Source organism: Cydia strobilella, chromosome 4 (assembly GCF_947568885.1).
Source record: "Cydia strobilella chromosome 4, ilCydStro3.1, whole genome shotgun sequence".
Taxonomy (NCBI): Eukaryota; Metazoa; Arthropoda; class Insecta; order Lepidoptera; family Tortricidae; genus Cydia; species Cydia strobilella.
The window spans coordinates 14,155,018-14,182,801 of NC_086044.1; the positions used below are offsets into that span (position 1 = coordinate 14,155,018).

Below are 27,784 nucleotides of genomic sequence, written 5' to 3' on the forward strand. Positions count from 1 at the left end.
TTTGATAAAATATTTTATTGAGTTCAGCAATGTTAATCGTAAATTAAATAATGAATAAGGCAATCACGTGGTATTTTGATGCAACTATTAACGATTACGAAGTTAAATTACATTATTATAATTTAATACAAGCATAAAGCGATCTATGAGATTAATACACTGATTCGGCGGTTTCACCTATCACATTTTTCTTTGGAATAATATTTGTTCTTATCGTTCCATTTCAAAAGAGCATATTTATCAACATTAAATAAGATAGGTATTTAGACGAGGCTGTGCATATTTATTTAAACCTTTTTATTTGTACTAAGTCTCTCCCACTTCTATGCCACTTTTGGTCGTTGTTTCTACGTCAGCGACTTCGTTTTCTCCTGGGGCGCTTGCGATATCATTGACTCCGGGGGCACTTTCGTCGCCCTCAGACAGTGCTTGTTGTCCTAAATTTGGTACCGGAATCGATATTATTTCATTCTCGGTCTCTTTTGCTGATTCGTCAACTTTGTTTTCCTCCAGGGGTCTAAATATCTCTTGCAGTGACGAAACTTTCTTCTCAGTTGGAATAATTCTATTTAAATATACTAAAATATCTGACAACGAAACAATTCCTATTAGTCTATTATCCTTATTCACTAGCAATAATCGATGACTCTCTGTCCTAACTATGACTTCTAAGGCCTCGTATAACGAAATACTCGATCGACATTTCTGTAATTTTTCTTCCCAGTCTTTCTTTTTATTCCTTATTTCACCTATTGTCAATGACAAATCAGAATAAAGTTTTTCGCTAACTAAATTCAATACCTCACATTTAGCATAAACATCGATTAATTTGCCCTCATCATCTAAAACAGGCAAGGCTGATATATCTTTGTCTAACAGGAGCTGAAATGCTGCTTTAATACTAGTATTATCTGTCACAGACACAATTTCATCAAATGTACCAATTTTCAATTCAGTCAATGTTTTATGAAAAAATGTTAATTCCGGAAATTCATTAAGATAGACAAACAGGAATCTTAAAATTCTTTTGTGGGACAATATATACAATACATCTCCGTTAAATGGGTCAATTAACAAAAGTCTGTGCACGCGATTCTTATTCAGCATATTTATAGCCTCATGTAGAGATTGATCAGGGCCAACACTGCACAAAGGTTTCCGTGTTGGTCGCAATATCTTCTTCCAGTTATGAAGTGTATGCCTTTCAAGTTCATCTACTGGTAATTTTTCCTTCTCAAGGTGCAACAAAATCCTTATGAAATCAGTCACTGTTATCATGCCAACCAGTTGTTTTTTATTAGCATCCCACAGTGGAGCAGAGCGTATACCATGTGAGATAAGAGTAGGAAAGGTTTTTCTTACCAAAAACTGTGTATCAAATATTATTACTTTTGCAGATTTTGGTAGGATTTCGTAACATTTATGATATTTGAAAAAATTCAACAACAGCCTCGTCTTGTCTCTACCACCCAAAGATATTTGAACTATAGATAAATAGGGATCGTATTTAGGAAGACCTCTAACTTCCCTAAACAATTGTTTTGCTTGTAGAGGATCCAAAGAAGCATATGAATTTTTATGATAAGTGGGCGAAGTCGTTCCAATGGAGGAACGGCGTGGTTGCTTAACAGATTTCTTTTTGGCGGGATCAATGGCCGCCTGGTTTGCCTCCACGTGTGGTTTTCTCCATAATATATCCATTACCCTTGTAATGGGACTAGATTTTCTTGAGGAAGCTCCTGTTACAGTATGATAATATTTCTTGTGAGAATCCTTTGATTCTTCAGCATTAGGTTCTTTCGAAGCTTCAGGCGCTTCTGTAGCTTTAGGGGTATTCCCTAATGCAGCTTTTACATTGTGCATCAAAGACTGATGCTTTTTAGAATCACTCTTTCTTCGAAGTCGAAAAATATCAAATATTGAACTCCGTGGACTTGACGATGTTCCATGAAATGTTTCATACCCCTTAACATCAACTGTGGGTTCTCTCTCGGCGCTAGATGCTCTCGATGTATCTACAGATTTTTCTTTGAAAATTGATCTAACGTGGGGTCTTTGTGATTCCACCCCCCGCGTGCCAAAATGGACAGTATGCACATTTTGTGCTGCCGAAGTAGACGGTATATCTTTGTCGTCTGTCGTTGATAATTTAGTAACTAAAAATTTCTTTTTCTCCCCCACTACGGTCTGGTTAGCTTCTACATGGTTCTTTTTTTTCTTGTGTTTTGACTTTCCGAATTTGGGAGAAGCATCAGCCGTAGCTGATTCGTTTTCCAATATTGGATCCATTTCTGCAATACCGTATTTATTTATTTATACCTTTATAATGGACCATAATCCAACGGGATAGCTGTACCTGAAATGAAAAAAATAACGCTCAGTAAATCAATGAACTAGACTAGCTGATTCATTATTTGTTGTTCAAAAAAGGTCTAATACCTTGTAAATCTGTAAGAAAAATGTACTCTTCAAACTACTGTAACATTCTAAATATTGTTCGAATTAGAATAACAAATAGACGTAAGATATATTTATAAATAACTCTTACCTTCAATAACAGGAAGGTAAGAGTTATCAGATTTTTTAATGACCTACCTATCAACTAAAATACGTAGAGGTTTATTATCGGACACATCTGAAAGATAGAAGATAGATTGTGAAAATATCTGTCAGTAGGTACATATACAACAATAAAAATATATTTGTTTTTATCCTATCGAAAGGTTTGCATTTCGTGGTAGAGTCAGACCAAGAAAAGTCTGCAACGATTTTGATAACACACGCAGTGCAAGTGTTATTTTAAACGTCAAACTTCTATGAAATTATGACGTACAAATAACACTTGCACTGCGTATGCTATCAAAATCGTTGCAGACTTTACTTGGTCTAACTCTATCTAAATGTAAGATTTTCTGTTGCACTCTCATTTATTATCTTATATCTTACACGGCTTTGTATTTAACTATCTATATTGTTACTCTATCTTATGTAATACATTGAATATAACCTTGTAAACTACAATACTAAAACATGATTATAGATTGTCGTCGCTAAGCAACGCAGTGACGCCGGCAACGACCGAACCAAATGCGCCAATATGGATATACTTTATAGGTGGTAAAATTAGCTGCAGTTGCAAGTTACGTAATGGATAAAAATGTGGAAAATAAGGTTCCATATTCATAGTTTCGTTGTTACCACACTATATACATCTGCGAGCACGGTGAAAGCGTCATAGATATGCTAACTACACATGTAATCAATACTTTTGAGGGTCGTGGTAAGTGATAATTTAATAATAAATCACATTCAAACAAGTTAATAACTATGCGTACCTTACGGTGGTGCTTCATCTTTGATCTAAGTAGCAGCAGTTTTAGGCCTCAAATACTTATTTATCAACCACTTCATTTTTATTTTAAAATTGTACGCTGCACGCCGACAATCGGTCCGTGCCGGCGCCTCACTCGCGCATCGCCATATTGCCAAAAGTCTGGAGGGTCAATAGCGCCATCTGTTGGCGGGTGGGAGTGACGCTTTATAGGGAACACCCATCTCGAACCCAAATGCAAGTAAGTCGCGCCACTTGGTGTTTAGCAACCCGCTCGAAAGATGTCATGGCCTAGTGACACTTTCTGACTTATTGTTATGAAAAATGTATGTGTTATGTAACGAAAAATTATGTCTATCTACTTTTATTTTAACATCAAAGGCATAACTACCAAATTAAAACCTAGATTCATTCATACTCTCACTTTTAGTTAAGTACTTACTGGCTTCTGCTTACATTATGTTGTAATTGCTACACAATGCAAGTTACTGTAGTAAAATGATTGTAAACAAACAAACTGATTATCAATTTCTCACACGATTCAGTAATACTATTACTTATTCTGTGATTCAGTCATGCTTTGAAAGGCGTTAAAGCAATTCAAACGCGCATACCTATGCTAAATGAAAATTATAGAAATACCAAAGATAGATATGAAATACTAATCGCTTGCATGTTATGGGTATTAGGGCTGAGCCCACGATCTCGGTCACACGACATTTGGCCTGTATAGTTTAAATTTTGCCCCCCGGGGTTTTCAAAATTATATTATTGACATTTCTATACGCCATTTCATCAAAATCGGTTCAGTAGCTTAGGCATGAAAAGAAAAAAATATCACCATTTAAATTAATCCATATCAACAAACAAACAAATTTAAATACTTACATAGTAGATGAGTTATTTTATAATATGACACTATCCAAAATGACCTAACTAAAGGCAATGCTGACTATAATAATTTAATTCATTAATAATTGGGTCATTCCACTTTTTACTGCAGGTATTTTTGTCCCCAGAAGAAATTATTTGATTTCTATATTTGTAAATTATGTACTTTGTATAATAGAACAACCGACAGAAGCTACTAATTTAGTTTGTTACATGCATGATCAAAAATTTATCCGTTAATTTATATATACATAGTTCGTGATCAGCAACGCAGGCTTCGTCGAGTGCTTACAAAACAAATCAGCTACAGGCTTATTTGTTTAATTGTATATCAATAAAAAACACATTTTAATGCTGCACTAACGATATATATTTTTATAAGGTAACAAAGTTGTCATTATGAGTGAAAGAGCAGGAACGGTAACAAAGTTGTATATTTGCCTACTCCAGACTATAAATACTAAAAATTAAAAAAAGCCAAGGGTCAAAAATTGAGACCTATTCTGTGCATATAAATTTTTAGTAGCTAATGTAAGTTAAAACACATATTAAAATTTCAAGATTGTTTGAAATCATAAAAATCTGCAGTAAAAAGTGGAATGACCCAATTACGATCTGTAAATTTCATGAAAGGCAATTATGCCAATTTTAAACGAATTTCATCATTTGCAGGAATATATGGGGCATTTTCTATGAAAAGGGACCTTATTGTCGATGGCGCTTACGACACACAGCGTCGCGCGGCATTGTATTTACATCGGAGCATCGTTAATAATGGCGTAAGCGCCATCGACAATAAGGTCCCTTTTTATAGAAAATACCACATATATGTGCCATAAGTACCTACCTACCTATTTACTACATACCTACCTGCCTATTCTTCAGCCCAAGTATCTACTTTCCTGCTGATCTTAAGGTACGTCATAAGGATCATTTACCTGTTTATTGATATGCTATTTTGGGAGTACAAATTACGCCAGTAGTCTCTATTTAGATTCAACTCTCCGGAGCCGGCTGGAGCACACGCATGCGCTAAGTTTGATGTCGTCATCAATCTGGCACGTCACCGTTGCTAACGCGAGGAAAGCCGTGACGTCACCGTTAGGAGGGCGCGGGGAGTAAAACTAACAAGTGATCGATACCAAGTCTCGGGATACCTAATAATATCACGAGTTCAGCGGAGCTCGATTAATACCAGCATGTGCTTGCATAGCCTTTCAACAAGCCACGCGTCGGCGGCGGCTCGCATCTCGAACACTGCATGCATACTGACACACGGGTCAATTAACTTAAATAGTTCACGTCACATGCCATTTTGACTTTTCAAATGATAGCTTCATTAAACCATGACCTCGACTACAACCTTGAAAAATAGGAAAGTAATTCGAAAATTGTTCTATGAATTCCACCTTAACCTGGCTACTGACACAGCTGCCGCAGCAGGGCTGATATCAGGCGTGCGGGTGTGGAGTAATTTCGGCTATATAAGTAAATGCCTGCTGTCAGCTGCGAACGTCTCGCTGAAAACACGTCTTGACCAAGGGCTACAAGTGTTAATCCCAAAAAATTAGTAAGTACATAAATATTGGCTCAACTATACATGTGGCAGGTTAGCAGAGTTGCATGTGTGATTTAGGGGATTTTGGGAGCTAGGAAGGTTTTGCACTGTTGCCGGGCAGATCCTGGAAGTTCACCTTGCGCCTACACAACCCACATCCCAATTAAAAAGGCTATTAAGGGGTGTATCTCCACAACACTAAGGGCCACTTGCACCATTCACAAACCCGAGGTTAATCGGTTAAACCTGGAGCTACCATGGATACAGGGTTAACGGTTTAACTGCTTAACCCCGGGTTAGTGGGATGGTGTAAGTGGCACTAACTGATATTAGATGCCTTGAGATGAGATTTAAATACGTGTGAACGAGTGCAGGATATACCTACAACACACAACTCTGGCTACTAGTACTAATAGTGGTTTTGTATAATATTACGAAGCAGAATGATGTAAATATGGCCTCCATTTATGTATAGTTACATTAGTTGATATGATGCCAAGGATCAAATTATATTAGAGGAAGACACACAATTGACAATTGATAAATAATTTATTACTTATATCTGAAGTAAAACTTCAGTGAATTGCTATGATAATTTTACAATGCGCTCGGTATAACGGCCCGGCCACGACATCGCGCGGCGGCGGCAGCGGCGAGCGGCGGCCATAGGTTGGAGCGAGACAGCGATCGGACCTTTCGGTCGTAATCGTCGCAGGGTTTAAAAAAACCGGTCAATTGCGAGTCGGACTCGCCCACCGAGGGTTTCGTACTTTTTAGTATTTGTTGTTATAGCGGCAACAGAAATACATCATCTGTGAAAATTTCAACTGTCTAGCTATCACGGTTCATGAGATACAGCCTGGTGACAGACAGAGTCTTAGTAATAGGGTCCCGTTTTTACCCTTTGGGTACGGAACCCTAAACACGTACATCACATGTATTTTCCTCTATGGCTCTTGCGTATTCGAGCGATGGAGAAGGAAATAGACGAAACTTCGATTTACTTACGATGTACCTACGTAGTAGTAGTAGACTGCAGGCGCATTTTTGTACTGAATATGCTTGTGCCGCACACTGGTGGAATCCCGCCTTAAGTCCAGCTTGTGTCGATGTCGCTCGCACAAACTGTGCATGAAGGGGTGCACTGATATTTGCAGGTTGGATATTGGTATTATTTGCCAAATTTGAATGATAGGACACAAGCGCGATATTATCCTTTTGAAATTTGGCATAAGGTGCGATGGGGAATGGAATCCAAACCACCATCCGAAACCAAATTTGCTGCTAATTACATACTGTATAATGTATTTTTAATATTCATCACTTATACAAATAACGTATACAGAATCCAAATTATCTTATTTAAAACCATATTTAAGATTATTTAATGAAATATTTAGTTAAATATCGCCGGAGGTAGTATTCCGAAACTTCCATTCCGAAACCCGATCGTTGGTTGTATAAGCGGAACGAAGAAAATACCGGAATGGAAGTACAAAGCGGCATTCATATGTTTTAATGTGGTGCTGTTTTATTTTATATGAGCAATAAGGATCCTAATATGATAATATTGATAATTTACGCAGATATGGATTGGTTCTTGTCAAGAAGTAAAATACTGTCAACTTCCCGTTGACCCAGAAATTTGAAGTTTGGCAAGTAATATCGTCTTACACTACAAGTCCAGGAAAGAATCTCAAAAATATAATTTAATAAACAATAAAAATAAATAAGTTAAATTTGTACGGAACCCTCGGTGGGCGAGTCCGACTCGCGCTTGTCCGGTGTTATAGATAAAGGTTTAATTTATTTAATTATGTTTAGGGATTACAAACCGGACTGATTTTCAATCCGGCCGGTACCGGCCGGATTTTGGCCACAATCCGGTTTGGTATAAGGATATAAAAGACATATTTTACAAGTTTTTTGCGTTGTATGAGAAACAAAGCGTATTTTTTTATATGTATTCCTAACAGAACAATTGAAACACAACTTTGGGAACAAATGAAATTATTTTTATTAAATATTTTGATTTGTGTTTTTTTAAGTAGTTACACTATTATATATAATATAAATTATAAATTGCTAAAGACGCCGGTTCGAATCCGGCCTTCACCACGGCTTCGTCACTTTTTCTTTAATATATGACATCTATTTCAGTTTATAACAATTTAAAGTTAATAATAAAAAACTTTTTAACAACTTCTCTTTTTCATATGAAACAAAAATGTTTAGATAAGCAAAAACAATGTTTATCGAGGCCAATTCATTATTTTTATTTAAATTTAATACTTATATAAAAAAAAAGTATTACTTTTCACTGTAACCTCAGTAACCTGTCTTGTCCAAATGCATCGCTCTTCCAGTTATAGTTCTTTAGATTTTATATTATGTCAACAAAATATTATGTTATAGCCGCCCAGACTTGCCAAGACAAATGCAATTTTGATTTGTCAAAACAAAAATCTTAAACTAAAGCAAAATCTTAAACTAACTTAAAAATCTTAAAATAATAATCTAATTACAATTAAAATGTCAAGTTATTAATATATAATTTTTTAATACAGTTGCTCAAAAAGTGCTACTTTTCGTGGCTGTTTAGCGTGCGAAAAGTTGGTTTTCGCGAACTAGTGCTTTTTACTTTTCCAATTTTTTTAAATTTATACTTGTTCCAATTCATGACTACTTATTGATGAGTGTTAATATTAGTTTCCTTTAAACGTCGTAATCAACATAAAAACCTACTGTTAATGTAAAAATACGAAAAATATGCAGATTTCATATTTTATTACTTACCTCTTCATCATTATAAGTATTATAACACGTTTATTTTTTAATGTTGAAAAACCGTTCCTAATAAGTTGTCTGAATGGAACGGAACGCCTGTCAAAGAAGAGGCGTATTTTCTTACTGCAAGAATGCTTTAAGTTTCCAAAGGCAACATTCGATATTGTTTTTATAAATATACGATACACAAATAATCGTAAATAACGATATTTAGGTAATAATAGTACAATGTTTTAATATTTACAATTATTTCTGTCTTATAGAACATGCATTTGAAAAAAAAACTTTCATTGAAGTGGGTTCAATAATAATAACAAAATCCATTCTAGTCGAATAAAAGCTAGAAAAACACCTCTTCATAATGTCAATGTCAATGATGTCACAGAATTAATAATATAAAAAGTTTCGAATTCCATTCCTTAATACTTGTTGCTTTTCTTATTTTTTCGCAACTGTATTAAAAAACGTCGTTCGATACACGTGCGGATATGTCATTCTTCACTCGTCCCGAGTCTTAGAAGATATCTCGGTACTCGTGAAGTAATGACATATTTTCCGCACTAGCATCGAAATGTACTATTCTAATTATATAATATATATTTCTAAATATATATTAAATACGAATTCATTCAGATTATAAAAGGCGTCAAGGCGTTAGAGTGCGTGTTCAGATATTTTGACCACCTCGGCCGCTCTGATATATATATATATAGTCTGATGGCGACTGTACATACCTATATAGTCACACAACTTTTCAGGCTGAAGTTCAAGTAAAACGTGGTTTTGGGTTCCGTACCTCAAAAGAAAAAAACGGAATCCTTATAGGATCACTCGTGCGTCTGTCTGTCCGTCTGACAGTCTGTCTGTCTGTCTGTCTGTCCGTCTGTCACAGCCTATTTTCTCCGAAACTACTGGACCAAGTAAGTTGAAATTTGGTACACATATGTAAGTTTGTGACCCACAGATGGGCATGTAACGTAAACAAATGAATTTTAAAAATGGGGGCTACTTTTGGGAGGTAAATGAGAAAATTAAAAAAATAAAGTTTGTCAAACTATATCGTGTTACATATCAAATGAAAGAGCTTATTGTGAGTATCTCAAATATATATTTTTATAATTTTAGGATAAACCGTTTAGAAGTTATTCAAGAAAATAGGCAAAAAAATTAATATTCCCCCCCCCCCCCTTCATCACCGAAACTACTGGGTCTAAAATGTTGAAAAAAATACACAAAATATTTCTTTACCTATAGATGACAGGAAAACCTATTAAAAACGTGCAGTCAAGCGTGAGTCGGACTTAATTACTAAGTTTTTCATCCGACCCCTACGGGATTTTTAAAGACAATTCACCCTCGTTTTACTTAAAAAAATGCATTGTTAAAAATTGTGTAAAGTACGGAACCCTTGGAACGCAAGTCCGACTCGCACTTGGCCGTTTTTTTTTTTAATTGTAGGTATAAATAATAAAATTTACCAGTGCAAAGGGCCTACCACGAACCACGTTCGACGTGTTGTTGCCTCCCTGTCACACTTACGTACAAATTTACAAGTGCGACAGAGAGGCAACACGTCGAACGTGGTTCGCGGTAGGCCCTCTGCACATAGATAGGTACGTAACGAGAATATAGGGTCGTTGCGCTAGTTTTTTGTCCAGCTCTAGTTTTCGTCCGAAATTTAAATAATATATGAACCTACATTGCTGCACAAATTTGGACTTATTGCAATCCTTAATGTCTAAACAATATTTTATTATTTGCTAATCCGTCAAGTGGACGAAAACTAGAGCATGGACAGATACTAGCGCAATGACCCTATTTAGTCACTATGATGGTATGATTAACTCTAGAATTTTAGATGCATGAATAGGTACGTATTAATTTATGTTATGAAATACTGTTTTTAACTAGGTGCTTATTTTAACGTTCAAAACAGACGAGGAATGGAATATTCCTATTTTATTTCTTTAACAACAAACCTATGTACTAATAATCTATTTGAGTAACACAGACCTATTGTACCTATCGTACTAGACAATTCTTGGTTATTTGCCAAACAATCAAGTCCTATGACTATCTTACTGAAAGGAATACGTGTTGAAATAAACCCAGATATGTATTTTCGTCTGGACTCGACTCAATTTTAAACATAACCTCAAAATCACACGAACTTAAAACTTATCAATTGACAACGTTATACTTACAATAACAATCATCTCGTTGGATCTCTTTTCCACTATTTAAGTCCACTTCACGCACACACTAACAATTAATAGGTACATAATGACCACGACGTAAAGATGTATAGTCAAAATCTCTTGAAGCGTTGAACTGTGTCGCTTTCGATGCTAACTGATAACACGGAGTGGATCGGACCGCGGCAGCGTTGTGTAACATGGGCGTTAGGGCAGTAATAGATGAAGCTACTGTTTTGCCAGCAAGCCCGTGCCTAATTAGTACAATTTACAAACGCACACAGAATGTTCTGACGAGCTGACGGCATCGAAACAAAACGAGTTGCGTTCACGTTATCGAATTCTCTCCGTTGGTTGAGCCGCTGTTGCGCTGCGTTCGCGCCGCTACGTATACTCGTACAAGTGCACACACACACACATGCATACGCCGCTACACCCGTATCCGTATAACGATTATAAAATAAGTATACATGCAATACCGGCTGACTGCGCTATACTACGCTGCGCACGGCCATGAGTGGACTAACTAAAACGTCCCTGTTATCTTTTGCTTTACTAATCTCCAAACATTTTAAGCCGCTGACGAAATTAATGATAGCCACCGATACGCATCTTGTACCTAACAGTGTTAGCAACTACAATACATCTACAATACATCTTTTTAGGGTAAAAAACGGAACCCTTATAGATTCGTCATGTCTGTCTGTCTGTCCGTCCGTATGTCACAGCCACTTTTCTCTGAGACTATAAGAACTATACTGTTGAAACTTGGTAGGTAGATGTATTCTGTGAACCGCATTAAGATTTTCACACAAAAATAGAAAAAAAAAACAATAAATTTTGGGGTGCCCCATACTTAGAACTAAAACTCAAAAAAAATTTTTTTCATCACCCATACGTGTGGGGTATCTATGGATAGGTCTTCAAAAATGATATTAAGGTTTCTAATATCATTTTTTTCTAAACTGAATAGTTTGCGCGAGAGACACTTCCAAAGTGGTAAAATGTGTGTCCCCCCCCCTGTAACTTCTAAAATAAGAGAATGATAAAACTGAAAAAAATATATGATGTAGTACATTACCATGTAAACTTCCACCGAAAATTGGTTTGAACGAGATCTAGTAAGTAGTTTTTTTTTAATACGTCATAAATCGTAAACCGCAATTTACCTTTCACTCACGTTTCACATAAAAAATACATTGTTAAAATTATTTAATGTACGGAACCCTCGGTGCGCGAGTCCGACTCGCACTTGGCCGGTTTTTTTAGGGTTCCGTACCCAAAGGGTAAAAACGGGACCCTATTACTAAGACTCCGCTGTCCGTCTGTCACCAGGCTGTATCTCATGAACCGTGATAGCTAGACAGTTGAAATTTTCACAGATGATGTATTTCTGTTGCCGCTATAACAACAAATACTAAAAACAGAATAATATAAATATTTAAGTGGGGCTCCCATACAACAAACGTGATTTATTTGCTGTTTTTTCCGTAATGGTACGGAACCCTTCGTGCGCGAGTCCGATTCGCACTTGGCCGGTTTTTTAAATTCATATTACTTGTTTTTTGTGTTGTCATTTTACCTAGGTAAATACAAAGAATTATGTAACACCGTATAAGATGCATACAGTCTAAGGAAAAAACGTGCCTCGGAAATCAAGAAAATTTGATTCTCGCACAGATGGCTCTACCTCTACCACCAATACCAACCTTTGGCCTATTCTCGGCTAGATGGCGGACGGTTTCGTTTGTTATTTAACAATTTTAACACATATCAGTGAAAGAACATGGGTCAAAATCATATAAAAATAATAAATACAAATAAAAAAAACATTTATCCAACATATACAGTGTGGAAAGAATGAATTGGCCCTGGAGGGAAAGTACCTCAAATTAGCTAATTTTGCTTAAAAGAAACAATATTTTATTTTTGAAAATAAACAAAACTACATACAGTTTTTATTTTCCATTTTGCTTGTCTAAAAATATTCTTCAATACTAAAAAAAAATCGATTTTATGGATATTTTGTACGACTGACGAGTGTAAGGCCTAATGTTTCTTGGAGAAATGTGTATCGAATAGTAGAATAAAATAGCGTGTTTATTTTTTTGAATTTTCAGTAGGTTTGATTCCCGGATTATACAAGCGGATTTCAAAAAATCTTTGAATGCAGTTTTGTTTCTTTTTAAAACTAAAATAATGTTTTCTTTAAGCAAAATGAGCTAACTTAAGGTTTTAAGGCACTTGCCCTCCAGGGCCCATTTCGTTCATTCCACACTGTATATACATTTTTATATATTTTTATTTTTAGTTTTTATCGTGTGTCGATAGATGGCGGTAATAGACTACAAAATTTACAGTGACAGTACCGCTCTATCCTATATATTCTCTTTGGTAAATAGATTACATTAATTAAAGGTATAGAATAAATTAATTAAGCTTAACCCTATTTTATGGATTAGTAGTTATCAGTACCTATTTTTTATAAATTTTACATCTTTATAATTTTATGAACGTTTACAACATACATTTTACCGAGTTTTGTAAACGATTAATTGACTACTTATTCAAAAAGCTGGTTCACGTAGGTACAAGCGCCACTTCCACCATCCCACTAACCCGGGGTTAAGTGGTTAAACCGTTAACCCAGTGGCAAATTGTACTGGTAACCATGGTAACTCCAGGTTTAACAGGTTAAGCCCGGGTTAGTGAATTGGTGCAAGTGGCCCTTAGTGTAATAAAAATTAAAATGTAGCAGCATCGCACTTAACTTCAAAGGTCCGATCCGGATCCAAAGCTGAGGGTCAGTAGTCAGTCGCGAAAATAGAAAATCAAAACCTCGTTATCGGCCTCTCTATCGCTCGAATACGGGTTCCCCTCATCTGGCATAATATTGTCACAAATACACTTCGCATAACATGTATCGCAGAAATACTTATAGTCGAATGTTAATTTTGCATAAATATTAAGTAGGTACTTGGCATTTCTATTACTATGCATACAATACATTTTACAGTACATATGGTGCTACTTTCTCGCACTAGTGCGTCAAAAAGCACTTTTCGTGCATATGTCGAAAGTTTAAAGGGCCATATGTACTGTAAAACGTTGTACGATACACGTGCGAATAGGAAATTCGCAACTCGTGTCGTTTTAAAACACTCCCTGCGGTCGTGTTTTAATTTATCGCCACTCGTGTCGAATTTCCTCTTTTCCGCACTTGTATCGTAAATAACTATTTCATTTCTCATGCTCTGAAAGAGGGTCATTGTTGTTCTGAAAGGTGTGCAGAAAATGATACGTGTCTGCACTAGAGCATTTTAAGTTCCAAGTACGATTTTTTAATTTTTATTACGATAAGCAACTGAAATTTGAGTTTAAATGAATTTGTTATACAATTTCCATTCTGATATTTGACTCTCCGTTCCATAAATAACGATACTTTTGCCTGAATTGTTAACTGAAAGTACCCTCAAGAAATACTATGAAAATGTATACTTAGTCATGTTTTTAAAAAACCACATGCATTTTACTTTCCTCGTATTCGAAATGAAAAGTAGAGTGTTTAACAGGGGCGAAAGGCATAATTTCAGCCTACCTTGGCCGAGATGAGTGCCTTTCATCCCTTCGTTAACAATCTACTATTGCAGCATATTATTTAGAAGAAGATTACTTTTGCCGAATTTAGTTTAGCATAATTGTATGTACCATAGTCAACTGTTTGTTTTATTCTTCAGTTATAACCTTTTTTTTAGGAGGGAATAATGCATTCCGCATACCACCTGGGTGCGGGGGGTGTCCCGAGTGGTTATGTGGGACTCCCGTCTAGGCTAATGAGGCCCACGCTTACGTACTCATCTGCGACCCCACCGGCGGCAGCCGCCCATGAGCGGCTCCTCCGCGAATGCCCGAAGGCCCTTCACGCTAGGCGCGCCAGATGGTACGACGCGCCTTCCTCCTCGGCTTCCGTTCTGCTTTGTAGCGGACCCCCCCGAGCCCGCCACAAGGAAGCCACGAGCGCCAGAAATTTCCCCGGCGCCCGGCGACAGATCAGGTCTATGGTTCTGCCGCAAAACCACAACTCGGCTGCAGAGGACAGGGAGAACGGCACATCGTAACACCGACACTCCTCTTCCTCTGCAGCCCTACCAACGCCGCTACAGCGGAACGGCCCCGCCAAGTTCGCAGGGGATAGGGAGAGTGGCGCATCGAAATACCATCACACCTCTTCCCCTGCGATCCCACCTCGGCCGCCGAGGATAGGGAGAACGGCTTACCGCAATACCGACACTCCTCTTCCTCGACGGTCCACCTTCGGCGCATCACAAGAATTCGGAAAAAATATTTTCGGAAAAGTGTAAAATCGGAACTTAAAAGCTTTCGGTAAAATGACAATCATATTTTTAGTTTTCGGAAATAGCACATTCGTGATTTTATTCCATCGTGTTTCTAAAAATCGTAATTTTGATATTTCGGAATTATAAAAAATCGGGATTATGAAATTCGTGGTTATAAAAATCGGAAAAACATGTTTTGGAATATTTGGGTGTTCCCCATCAAGAGTATGCCAAAACATGGTTCGGGATTTGAAAACTGCGAAGTGATTGTATGCTAAATGATACTATGCGAAAGGTAATTCTGCCAAACGACATTTCTACCAAGTAGTAGTAGTAGTAGTAAACTCTTTATTGTACAAATATACACATTAAAAATTACATGGTACAAATAATAAGATGTACAAAGGCGAACTTATCCCTTTGAGGGATCTCTTCCAGTTAACCTTTGAGTAGATGAGAGGAGAAAGTGAAAAGAGGGTGACAAATGAAGCAAAATGTACAACAAGGTACCAGAAAGATAAAGGATATAAATACATACAAAATTAATAGGATAAACATGTAACAAGTAACATTATGCAATACATAAATATGTCAAAAAACTTTCTGCAACACAATATACCCTCGAATACCTATGCAAGAGTGATAGAGAGGCCAATAATGAAATTTTGTCGATTTTCGCGGTAGGCCCTCTGTTTTCTATGGAATCAACTGATCCATTCATACAATACCCTTGAGTGCCAAGTTAAATGTTTGTTTATTGACGCTACTGTGAAACAGAACAGAACTCAATCATACCCGTTCCCAGTACCCACACACATACATAAACTACTACAGTTAGGTACCTCGCTACAGTCGGATATAAAATAATTGCGGGCTGCAACTATTTTATATCCGAAAAGAGTTATTAAGTACTTATAACAATTCTACATATTAATTTTATAAAGAATCTAAAGTACTAACCGAATCTTCGCTGATGATTGGTCTTCGGGTGCGCCAAAGTTCACATAAAATTGCGACTTCGATTATTGGAAGTCCGAAAATGTTTGTTATATAATTTTATATCATAATGATCATTACTTATAACTTGTCTTTGCGCATAACTATCGTAACACCAAATCATTCATGTTAATAATGTCAATCATAATAAATATCTGTAATACTAATGTTAATTTTCATATATTCTTTTAATATAACGATTTTAAATAATAAAATTTTATATCATATTTATTTTTTAACATAACGATTTTAAGTAATACAATTTTATATAATATTTATTTTATACTTTACCTGGTTTTATTTATAAACTGTCAGGTATCTTGCATCCACACCACATTCAACTTGCTATCAAAAAAGAAATACAGTCCCAGAGTCGGGATAGGTACGACGACGAGCGAAGCGAGGAGGAGTGTTAGGTTTCTTGTGTTCCTCAGAGCGGAAAAAGGAGCCCCGCGAAGCAGGGCTTCGTCGACTCCTTGGCGGGCCGAAATAGCTTAATAGGCTAGGTACATGAAAAATAAAAAAGTTGCAAAATGTTATGCTTTCAAATACTTATACAATTTAAGTTTATAATTAATAAGTTTATTATAAAAACCATTATGAGTCGTGCCGAATAGTTGGAAATGACATTATGTTGTTAAAAAAATCTGCCTACAGATAATTATGAGCAATGATTTTGGTAATACAAATTTATATACATCAAATTTGTACGCAAAAAATTGTGACAAATGATTATTATGATCAAAAAGCGTTATTATGAAAAATAATATGACAAGTAATGTTATGTGAGCCAATATGGACCCTTAGTCTTCACATTCAAAATTTTACACTTTGTCAGATGTTATTTTTTTAGCGATGTTGTTGTTAAGTATAGTTGGTCAAGCAGATCTTGTCAGTAGAAAAAGGCGGCAAATTTAAAAAATGTAGGCGCGAAGGGATATCGTCACATAGAAAATTTGAATTCGCGCCTTTAATTTGAATTTGGTGGCATCAAAAAATTCTTAGAAGTAGGGTTATAATTATAGGGTTATATTTTTTTGTTCCTTTTGTACACAATTTAATGTTTTACACACTAAAAAAAAACTTCCATATTAATCATATTTATGGATCATTGATGTCCGAAATAAAGTCTTAATAATAATAATAATTAATCAAATTTTAATTGTTAAAATAGTATGCAGTCTCGCTTCTCTCATTCTGCCGGCTGCCCCTCGCCCCGGCCGCGGGCGGGCCGGCCAGGTCGCGGCAGGCGGTCGGGGGCGCCGGCGCCCTCCAGTCCGCGTGGTAAAATCCACTCGACCAATTAAACGAGGCTCCGTTTCCATGCATATTATTAGATTATAGAGAAGGTTAATGTTATGTCATAATGTTGTGTCTGTACAATTTCATCCAATCTTATGCAAGTTCCTCTATACGTCTATCCAATTCTTTATTTGATCCATGATACTTTTTTTAGGTAAGTCCGTTCCGCCATTGTTTTCAATCCTACACTATTATTTTTCTCATGAGATCGTCGTTTTTTTCCCTATATTTTGACTAATATAATTATTTACAATTTTTTTAAATCATCATACATTCTATGCAACTACTTCCTGGGATTAAAAAAGCGGCCAAGTGCGAGTTTGCCTCGCGCACGAAGGGTTCCGTACCATTACGGAAAAAAACAGCAAACAAATCACGTTTGTTGTATGGGAGCCCCATTTAAAAATTTATATTATCCTGTTTTTAGTATTTGTTGTTATAGCGGCAACAGAAATACATCATCTGTGAAAATTTCAACTGTCTAGCTATCATGCATGTCTAGCGGTTCATGAGATATGAGATACAGCCTGTTGACAGACAGACGGACAGACGGACAGCGGAGTCTTAGTAATAGGGTCCCGTTTTTACCCTTTGGGTACGGAACCCTAAAACCTTTAAATATGTTTTAGTGTTCCTCAACTCTGCCAGGTTTATATATGCCGACGACATCGCACTCATTATCCAGAGCAAAGACTTCGAATCGGGAGCCCAAACATTGACATCGGACTTAAGAGCCCTGGCCGCGTATTTCAGCGCGTGGAGACTCATGCCAAGCACGTCAAAGACCGAGGTATCCTGTTTTCATCTCAATAACCAGCTGGCCGGCTATCAGCCAAGTGTTTATATGAATGGCGAAGCTCTTAAATACACCGCCTACCCCAAGTACTTAGGAGTCACCTTGGATAGGTCATTGACATTTAAACACCACCTATCAAAACTCTCTCAGAAGGTCGCCACGAGGAACAATCTTCTCCACAAACTGTGCGGCACGAGCTGGGGAGCTTCAGCTGATTGCTTACGCACCTCCGCAATCGCGGTTGTGTACTCGGCAGCAGAATACTGCGCACCAGTGTGGGTTGAAAGTGCACATACCCAATATACCCATACATTGGACGTTAAGCTTAACGAGACCATGCGTTGCATCTCTGGCACTATCCGATCTACACCCGTCCACTGGCTGCCGGCATTGAGTCACATTCCCCCTCCCCATCTCCGACGACTCCAGGCGTTGAAGAAGGAAGCTGAGAAGATCACCAATAACCCTGCAATGCCTGCCCACGAGGAATTCTGCCGCCCACCCCCTCGGCGACTAAAATCCCGGAATCCCCCTGTGCTGCAGCTGAGAGCCTGAGCAGCTTTAACGTTTCGGATAGGTGGAAAGCGGAATGGTCTGCTTTGGCAACTCCGGGAAGCCACATATCTGACCCGACTACAAAACCGAAAGGGTTTGACCTTCCTCGTAAAATCTGGTGCCGCCTGAACAGGCTGAGAACCGGACACGGCCGCTGCAATTCAGCCACACACAAATGTGGATGGACGGCTTCCCCACTTTGCGAATGCGGAGAGGAAGAGCAGACCACAGAACACATTTTTAAACGCTGCCCACTCCACTCATACCCTGGGCCTGCTGAGGATCTGAGCACCGTGACACCTGACTTGGTTGCTTGGCTTGGCAACCTCAAGGCTACACTCTGATTGCCCTCAATGTATATTTGCCATTCGATTAAATAAATAGTGTTCCTCATTTTAAGGGTACGTTAAATAAGAAAAACCGATTAATTACAAAAGTGTAAAACGGTTTTGCAAAAATACTTATTCGAGCAAAATAGGCACAAGGCGCAAGGCACTGGGATAGTCTCCATGTTCCCACATTATCCTAACTTAAGAATAGTTTTAAGTCCTGACATTCTAACTAAACTTGACTGCGCATCCTTTAGAGCGTTTAACTTTAATTTTTTATGAAATAAAACTATGAAAACGGATTATATCGCGTATATTGAATTTATAATACATCCCGACGTTTCGAGCTCTTTACTCTTTCTTTTTTTTATCGCGTATATATATCTTTACTTGAAAATAATTGTAGTGTATAACTAGCCTTATGTACCGATTTTGCATGTACAACCAGCCTTAAAGTTTGTAGTCTATGATTGTTCATTATTTTAGTATGTGGGTATTTTTGCACTTTGTAATTTTTCCGCAGTCACCCGTTGACCACGAACGCTGTAAAGAGTTCGAAACGTCGGGATGTATTATAAATTCAATATACGCGATATAATCCGTTTTCATAGTTTTATTTCATGAGTAACTATCGCGGTAACCGAAGACAATATTTTAATTTTTTATTTTAATTTTAATATGTGGATTTTATAATTATTAATTTCATTTTTTATCATTTATCAAATGCCCAGTTATTTTAGTTTTAATGTCTAGTCATGGATCCTTATATTATATACCTATCTTATTGTTTTTTTTTTTTTAGTTTTAAGTTTTGACATTTTAACTAAATTTGACTGTGCATAATATATCTGAATTTCAATTTTATAGTTTTAATTTTTTTATCTTTTTAATAATCAATTAATTTTATTATTACCCATCAATTAATTGTCAAGATCTTTTATATTTTATAATTCAATTATCAAATGCTTAGTCAATTTAATTTTAATGGATCTATCTTTTATACTTAATCTTATTATTATTATTATTTTATTGCAAATGTTTTGTATGTTTTAATTATGGATCAATGTTATCTGGATTAAATGATTTAAAAAAATTAAAAAACCGGCCAAGTGCGGGTCGAACTCGCGCACGAAGGGTTCCGTACCATTACGGAAAAAAACAGCAAAAAAATCACGTTTGTTGTATGGGAGCCCCATTTAAATATTTATATTATTTTGTTTTTAGTATCTGTTGTTATAGCGGCAACAGAAATACATCATCTGTGAAAATTTCAACTGTCTAGCTATCACGGTTCATGAGATACAGCCTGGTGACAGACAGACGGACAGTGGAGTCTTAGTAATAGGGTCCCGTTTTTACCCTTTGGGTACGGAACCCTAAAAATGAGAGCAAGATAATACTGAAGTGGAGCGCATTTAATATAATTTTGGTTAGAAGTAAAATAATATCTTCTTTTATAACATTTAAAACTTTCGCGTTTTGAACACATTTACAATCACATTTACAAGCGGCAAACGGCGTCTAGTTAGCCGCGACCACGACCAGTAAATCCTGTGTCGAAACGTCGGTAAATAAAGGTAACAAAATAAATTCGCGTTAGACCCAATTGTAAATGTAATTAAAATATACTTATCTTCTTTTGTTACTAGAATGGATGTCTGCATTACAAATAATTAAATCAAAGAACAGTAAAGAAAACTTGTCCTTTCAATGAGTTACAATTCTCACCCCACATCCCATCATTAGGCTTTGGAAAGTAATCAAATTTAATTTTAGGTTACTTTTCATGTATTAATTTTGGTATTAATTATGTTTATGGTTTTAATAAAGATAATGAAAGTGTAAAAAAAAAAACAAATTCATAATTGTTAACATAAATTAAAGCACTTGTTAATGGTTAAATTTAATAAATGACTTAGATTTCAAATTTTGTTTTTAAAGTGAGATTGACATTGGAATAAATTTTACTGTTTTATTTTATTAAAAAAGTTATTTATTAACTTCAAATTATTGATTTATGAATACATTTGAAAAAATATCCTTTATTTGTAGTATTACACAAAAAACTAGAAAATAAATATGTCATTCAATTAACAATCCGGATCCGGTCCGGCCGGATTGAAAATCAGCGCAGTTTACCCTTTCCGCGGAAATAAAAATTGTTCAGAAACCTATCGTGTGTGGTATTAAATGAAAGGGCTTTTTGAGCCGATTCTAAAAATATATCACATATTTCCGTTATTTTTTTTTATTAGCATAAAAATAATGTTCAAATCAAAACATACCAAGCTTGGCCATCTCCAGATAAGATACCGTTCAATTTCTTTTTTGTTAAACCTCGAATTATACCTAATATCTTCATATCTAACCCCAAGAAATGAATTGTGAAAATATTTACATTTAGTATATAGTATAGCATAAAATACGGTTTTTTCAGAAAGTCGCTTATATCTCGGGATCTGTGTCGTAGTAAAAATTGTCTATGTAAGAATTAACTGAAAACCACTCACTTTAACTGCGGCCCTCCGGTCGGCGTTAGAAGTTAGAATAGAAGGCGTTTGGGTACTCTGGCCTTTTCCATTCGTAACACGTGCCCTGCCCATCGCAGGCGACCGGTCTTTATGGTCTTAATCTTAATGACGTTAGGCTCATTATATATATGGTATAGTTCGTGGTTATAACGCTTTCACCATCTCTCATCCTCCATCACAGCTCCGAAAATCCTGAACTGACATGTCAATGACAGTGTCAGGACAATGACTGAAACATAATGATGTGAAATATTTTTTTATTCGGCTCAAAAAGCCCTTTTATTTGATACCACACACGACAGGTTTAATAACTCCTCTCCTTTATTTTTTTTATTTTTTTGGTGCTAAGGGTCAAATTGATTCAAATGGCCTAAAGATCAATCGTACCGATTTTCATATTTTCAACACCATTTGCAACATTTTACTGAATTTAGCGACATTTCAAACATTCGTTTCGTCCGCCATATATTATTGTCATGTTTTAGGCTTAAGGGGCCCATTGACTATCAGTCCGCCGGACGATATCGGCCTGTCAGTTAGAACAAAAAATTGACAGTTCCGAACAACTGACAGGCCAATATCGTCCGGCGGACTGATAGTCAGTGGGCCCCTTTACACATTAGGCTTACAGGTTAGGCATCGATAGCATTCAGCCACAACTGAAAATTGTGCAAAATTTTTTTTAACTGCTATTAAATTAATCAAATCAAATATATTTAAACATAAACAAAAATTCTAAATTGTATACGTCAGTATTTTAAAAGTAAAAATCATTTATACCTAGTTAATTTATATGAATTACATAGTAACATAATTTTCAAAAGAAGCTATAACTCCCGCTGGAAAAATATAGGCCTTTGTCCTTCAGTAGTTCAGTTACTTCAGTACAGATATATTATAGAATAAGATCTTTTTCGAGCAAGTGTGATAAAAAAGTTATTTACGATACAAGTGCGGAAAAGAGGAAATTCGAAACGAGTGGCGATAAATTAAAACACGACCGCAGGGAGTGTTTTAAATCGACACGAGTTGCGAATTACCTATTCGCACGTGTATCGTACAACGTTTTGTACATATGGCCCTTTAAACTTTCGACATATGCACGAAAAGTGCTCTTTTACGCACTAGTGCGAGAAAGTAGCACCATATGTACTGTAATAGTTATTTACGATACAAGCGCGGATAAGAGGAAATTCGAAACGAGTGGCGATAAATTAAAACACGACCGCAGGGAGTGTTTTAAATCGACACGAGTTGTGAATTACCTATTCGCACGTGTATCGTACAACGTTTTACAGTACATATGGCCCTTTAAACTTTCGACATATGCACGAAAAGTGCTATTTGACGCACTAGTGCGAGAAAGTAGCACCATATGTACTGTAAATGTAATTTCCACGTCAGTAGTCAACTTTGACACGTCTTTTGTCGGTGAGCCGGCGAAGCGATGGCATCGATTATAAGTAAAATTAGAATAACTGGACGCTTGCCCGCTGCGGGAGCAGCAAATAGTACTGGGGCATGCGACCAATCGTAACAGCCGCAAATATACGCGCCTGCGCGCCGCGCCGCGGACACTGCGCGGTGACAACTACCCCCTGCTGCACCTGCTTTGTAATTTTGATCCCCATAAATGGATAAATTTTACCTAATACGTATAAAATTTATAAATAATAATATATACCTTCCTACTTTAGTTTGGCCGACTACTGAAAGGTATGTATACCTATTTCAAAAGAAGCTCACAGGCCAATTTGAGTTTTAGCTATTAGTTTAATTTCTAATATGATACTGATTTGTCAGTGTCAAAAGTGACATTTCTTAAACCAAAAACGTCTTTTGACACTGTCAGATTACTTAAAGTATCATATTGTATACTGTAATTTCTGTTCTGTCTGTTTTACCTGTGTTATTTTGTAATTTATTACAAGTAAATTAAACTGTATTTGCATGCATGCAACTGTGCTTACTTCTTACTTATGGCAAATAAATATTTGATTGATTGATTGATTTAAACAAATTAACTAAAACACGAATTGGCCTGTCATCCTAACCTAAGTATATTGTTATATAATAAATAAAATAAGTATACCTTTTGCACCACACCAACTCTCTGAAAGGTTCTCTTTAGTTTTTGAAATCAGTAGGCAAAACTAAATTTTACTCTTTACAGGATTTCTACGTATCCAAACTATGTAATTTAATTCAAGCTTTTTATGTATATCTTTATGTTGAGTAACTGCTTGAATGCACAAATTTAAAACCTATACCTATGCTTATTAAATATGAAGATGAAATATTTAAAAGCTTTAATTTTATTTCTAAAATCAATTATTTGTCAGTCAGCGACGCAGTGAGCTTGACAGAAAACGAGATGGGCTTAAGGCTCGGCCGCCAACCTCAATTCCCTACAACTATGAAGTAGGTGGTGTGCTGACGTGCCCAAAATGCGCTTGAGTATTTAACAAGAAGATAATCACGTGAGCCACCTAAGGGAGCACCAGAGAGTGGATCAGCTACACCCTAATAACGACACCCTAATAATAACGTGAATAAAAAATTGCCTACTCCAGAGCACACAGTCTCTGTGGCTGAAATCGATCAGGAGCATCATTTTCCTTGCAACTACCTAACGGAAATGTAGATTTTAGATTAGTTAATGTATCAGATTCAGGTTCATATACATTTTCGTTTCGTTACGGAAACTAATTACGCGTGTTTACATTTTTAGGGTTCCATACCCAAAGGGTAAAAACGGGACCCTATTACTAAGGCTCCGCTGTCCGTCTGTCCGTCTGTCACCAGGCTGTATCTCATGAACCGTGATAGCTAGACAGTTGAAATTTTCACAGATGATGTATTTCTGTTGCCGCTATAACAACAAATACTAAAAAGTACGAAACCCTCGGTGTGCGAGTCCGACTCGCACTTGGCCGGCTTTTTATACTAGGTAACTACATAAATATGTAGTTCGCAATAACTAAACCTGTCTATAGAAACTACACTCTAAATAAAAAATAGGTACATGGATGTGGATACTGATTGAGCAGAACTTGAACCTTTATTAGACACGAATTATAGTGGTTCCGACTCTTTCCGCGAGGGAGTGACTGAGGTGTGTGGTCAAGGTTATTGTTTGTCCAAGCCTTATATATTCTATAGAGCCATAATACCCCTACACGTGTAGGTATTATGCGTGGGATGTTATGTGGGGGGGTAGCCTGAACCACTGTAATTCGTGTTCGTCTGAGACGAAAGTAATTAATTCTCGACCAGTGTTGGGTTCAACGCCGGTGGAGACGCAGAACAGTCCTTCTTAAGCGTGAGTGAACTGTACGCCCTTTCCACGGACTCTGAGGTGTGTGGTCAAGGTTATTGTTTGTCCAAGCCTTATTCTATAGAGCCATAATACCCCCCTACACTAGCCAAGATCGCAGCCGAGATTTCATAGAATTTTAGAACCAGTTATAATTATGTACTTTTTATCGACCCCATTTCATATAGTGATAAGAAGCTTCCACCATGTCAATTTGCAGCGATAACAAGCCTTAGTAGGTACTTTAGTGTATAGAAATATCAATCGGTATAAAATATTCGGTCCCAGCTCTAATTCCCTTCGTCCCGAATACTATATGTCTAGGGGTTCCAAATAGCCCCACGCAACGGCGGTTAATAATGTGTGCCACACACACTGCTTAGCCGCAGGGACCCATCATTATTAAACACTTTCCGTCACTTTCTGATTGGCTAAGATATAGTGACAACACAAGACTTATGGCGACCATAAATTCTATGAATGTTGTGCTACCGTACCGCCGCGCATCACTGATTCATTAACTTTGCTACTGCCCTTGACTTCTTTATTGGTAATTCTACTTAATTTCCACACTTTTAGGACAGTTGTCAAAAGAAAATCTGAAAATAAATACCTACCTACTGAATTTTCTTTACTTATTTTCATATGAACCCTTTTCAACCCCTTCAGGGGAGCATTAAAATAATACAAATTCCCGACAAAATCTTTCAACCCCCTTTTGGGGCCTTCAAGGGGAGTTAGAGGAAATATTTTAAAAAGTTGCAAATTGCTTCCTTCATATTTTTCAGCTTTCCCATAAAAATATTCAATTCAACCCGTTTAGGGGATAAAATGGCATGCATGATGTTATTTGCTTCTAGCTTAAGTACTTTTGGCTCTCCGTTATTACAAGCTTTTATTTAGTTTCACTTGTCCCGTTGTCATCAAATCTTGCAAGTTTAATTTGCCCCACTTCCCGGTTTCCAATGAAGCTGAAGATTGCATACATATGTAAGTCGGGTGACAATGGTACCATCGAATAAGCTCGATGATGGAGACAGGAGGTGGCTATATGAACTCTCTGAGAAAACAACGCAACCTAATTGTGCTTGGGGTTATTAGAATTGTCTCGATGAGTATTAGTTGCCTATGAAAAGAAAAGTACAATAAGCGATAAAAACTTGTACCAAAAATGATTTTTTTTCCAAAAACTTATTTATTATCATTTATTCAGTCTTTTATATTCAATAAGTACCAACATATGGGCCGAGAAAAATATACATAGGTATCCTATTTACATAACTACGATTAATAGCATATGTTATAAAGACGTATCACATAAAGAGAAGCTATGTAAAATTAATACAACGCATCATGTTTTGCTTATCATCATACACGGTGTTTCCTGTAACAGGAGCAATCAATTAAACTGGAGGCTATACGCCTCAAACTGGCCAACAATTTGTTCAGCAACTTTTTAAAATTATGAAATGTTTAGATTATACCTTTTTCATACTAATTAAATATTATTTTCAATGTACGCTGCCATCAGTGTGTTTCACGTTACTTGTTTGAATTTTAAAAAGTTTGTCACCCTTTAAACATAACAAATTTTGCAATACATTACGTCTTAGAATAAACTTTAAAGTGTAATGAAAATCAAAACACAAGTTATTTTTAAAATTTGCTAAACAAAAGTTGGTCAGTTTGAGGAGTACAGCCTACAGCTTAATTTATTGCTCCTGTTACAGGAAACACCCTGTATATGTATGATCAAACGCACATAAATAACTAAATAGGTTATTATTCTACTGTCACGTTACTATAAATAGGTAAATAAATATACTGGTCATTTTACTTACGGTAGTTACGATTCACAAAATGATTTAATTTTAATACATTTATAGTTTATTAAATAATTGTTTTTAGCGTTTTATTTAAGAAAATAGGTGACTCCCCCTCTATAAAATACAAAATAAAGTTCATAACCCACAGATTAAAGTTAAAGGAACTGTCATAAGAAAGGTGAAGCGTTAGTGGATCTTAAGGAAAAAAATTAAGTGATTACGGAACCCTTCGAAAAAAGTCTGACTCGCACTCGCACGAGTAATTACCGAAAGTATCTACCTAGCTAGGTAGGTATCGGTAGCTACCGAGAAACCTTTTTCATAGGTACGAATGAGAACGTCACTGTTTTGTTTTAACTCAGAGGAAAAATAAATGCGTTGTGTTTTAATAAGTAATTAATTCTGTCAATAAACTGACATGGTTGGTGACATCAATATTTTATATTTTTTCGGAACGTAGTTAAAAAATACCGCGACAATAATTAACTAAGCATAATTAACTAAGAAAATAATACATTATATATGGATGGTTTACTCACGACAAAGCGTTGTCACCAAGCAGCACTGACCTTAACCAACACTGTTTTATGCGCCAAACTTTCACAGTAATTATCTTGGCGGGTGTTAGCCACCCTATGTGTGTCCCGCGACGACGGGCAGTCAATGCGGAAGCTGGTCTGCCCGAATGGGGCCGGGATGCGTCGCGGGCGCGCCGCTGTGCTGTCCGCGTCGCCTGCATGCGTCATCGATGCATTCGTCTCTGAGGCGGTTTGCAAAACTGTATCAAATACATATCGACAGAAGACAACTCAAGAAAGTCTGTAGAACCTGTGAATTGATGTAATAGGCACAAACATTTTTTTAATTAAAAATAATAAAACACTGCCTAGGTAATTACTAAAAAATTACCATTTATAGAACAAAATCTGTACTTATATAAAATTGTATTGGTATGAGTACGAGTATGTTGTATGTGTCTCTATGTGAAAGTAAGAAAATTCAGAATTACATATTTTTTGTTTTGGTAAAATTAA

The 27,784-nt window shown here is 36.5% G+C and overlaps 1 protein-coding gene across 3 annotated transcripts; it reads right to left on the reverse strand.

Annotated features, from left to right (window-relative positions):
- Positions 1-27,311, reverse strand: LOC134741052 (uncharacterized). 3 transcript variants are annotated; one of them, XM_063673810.1, is made up of 2 exons: positions 27,290-27,311; positions 1-2,356 (listed from the first exon to the last, which is right to left on the reverse strand). In XM_063673810.1, the coding sequence occupies exon 2, from the start codon at positions 2,287-2,289 to the stop codon at positions 307-309; it is 1,983 nt and encodes a 660-aa protein (XP_063529880.1). In that variant the 5' UTR covers positions 2,290-2,356; positions 27,290-27,311; the 3' UTR covers positions 1-306. The 3 variants fall into 3 exon arrangements, with proteins under 3 accessions (XP_063529880.1, XP_063529878.1, XP_063529879.1); XM_063673808.1 differs by lacking the exon at positions 27,290-27,311 and adding an exon at positions 10,772-11,120; XM_063673809.1 differs by lacking the exon at positions 27,290-27,311 and adding an exon at positions 3,336-3,493.
- Positions 27,312-27,784: the final 473 nt, after the last annotated feature.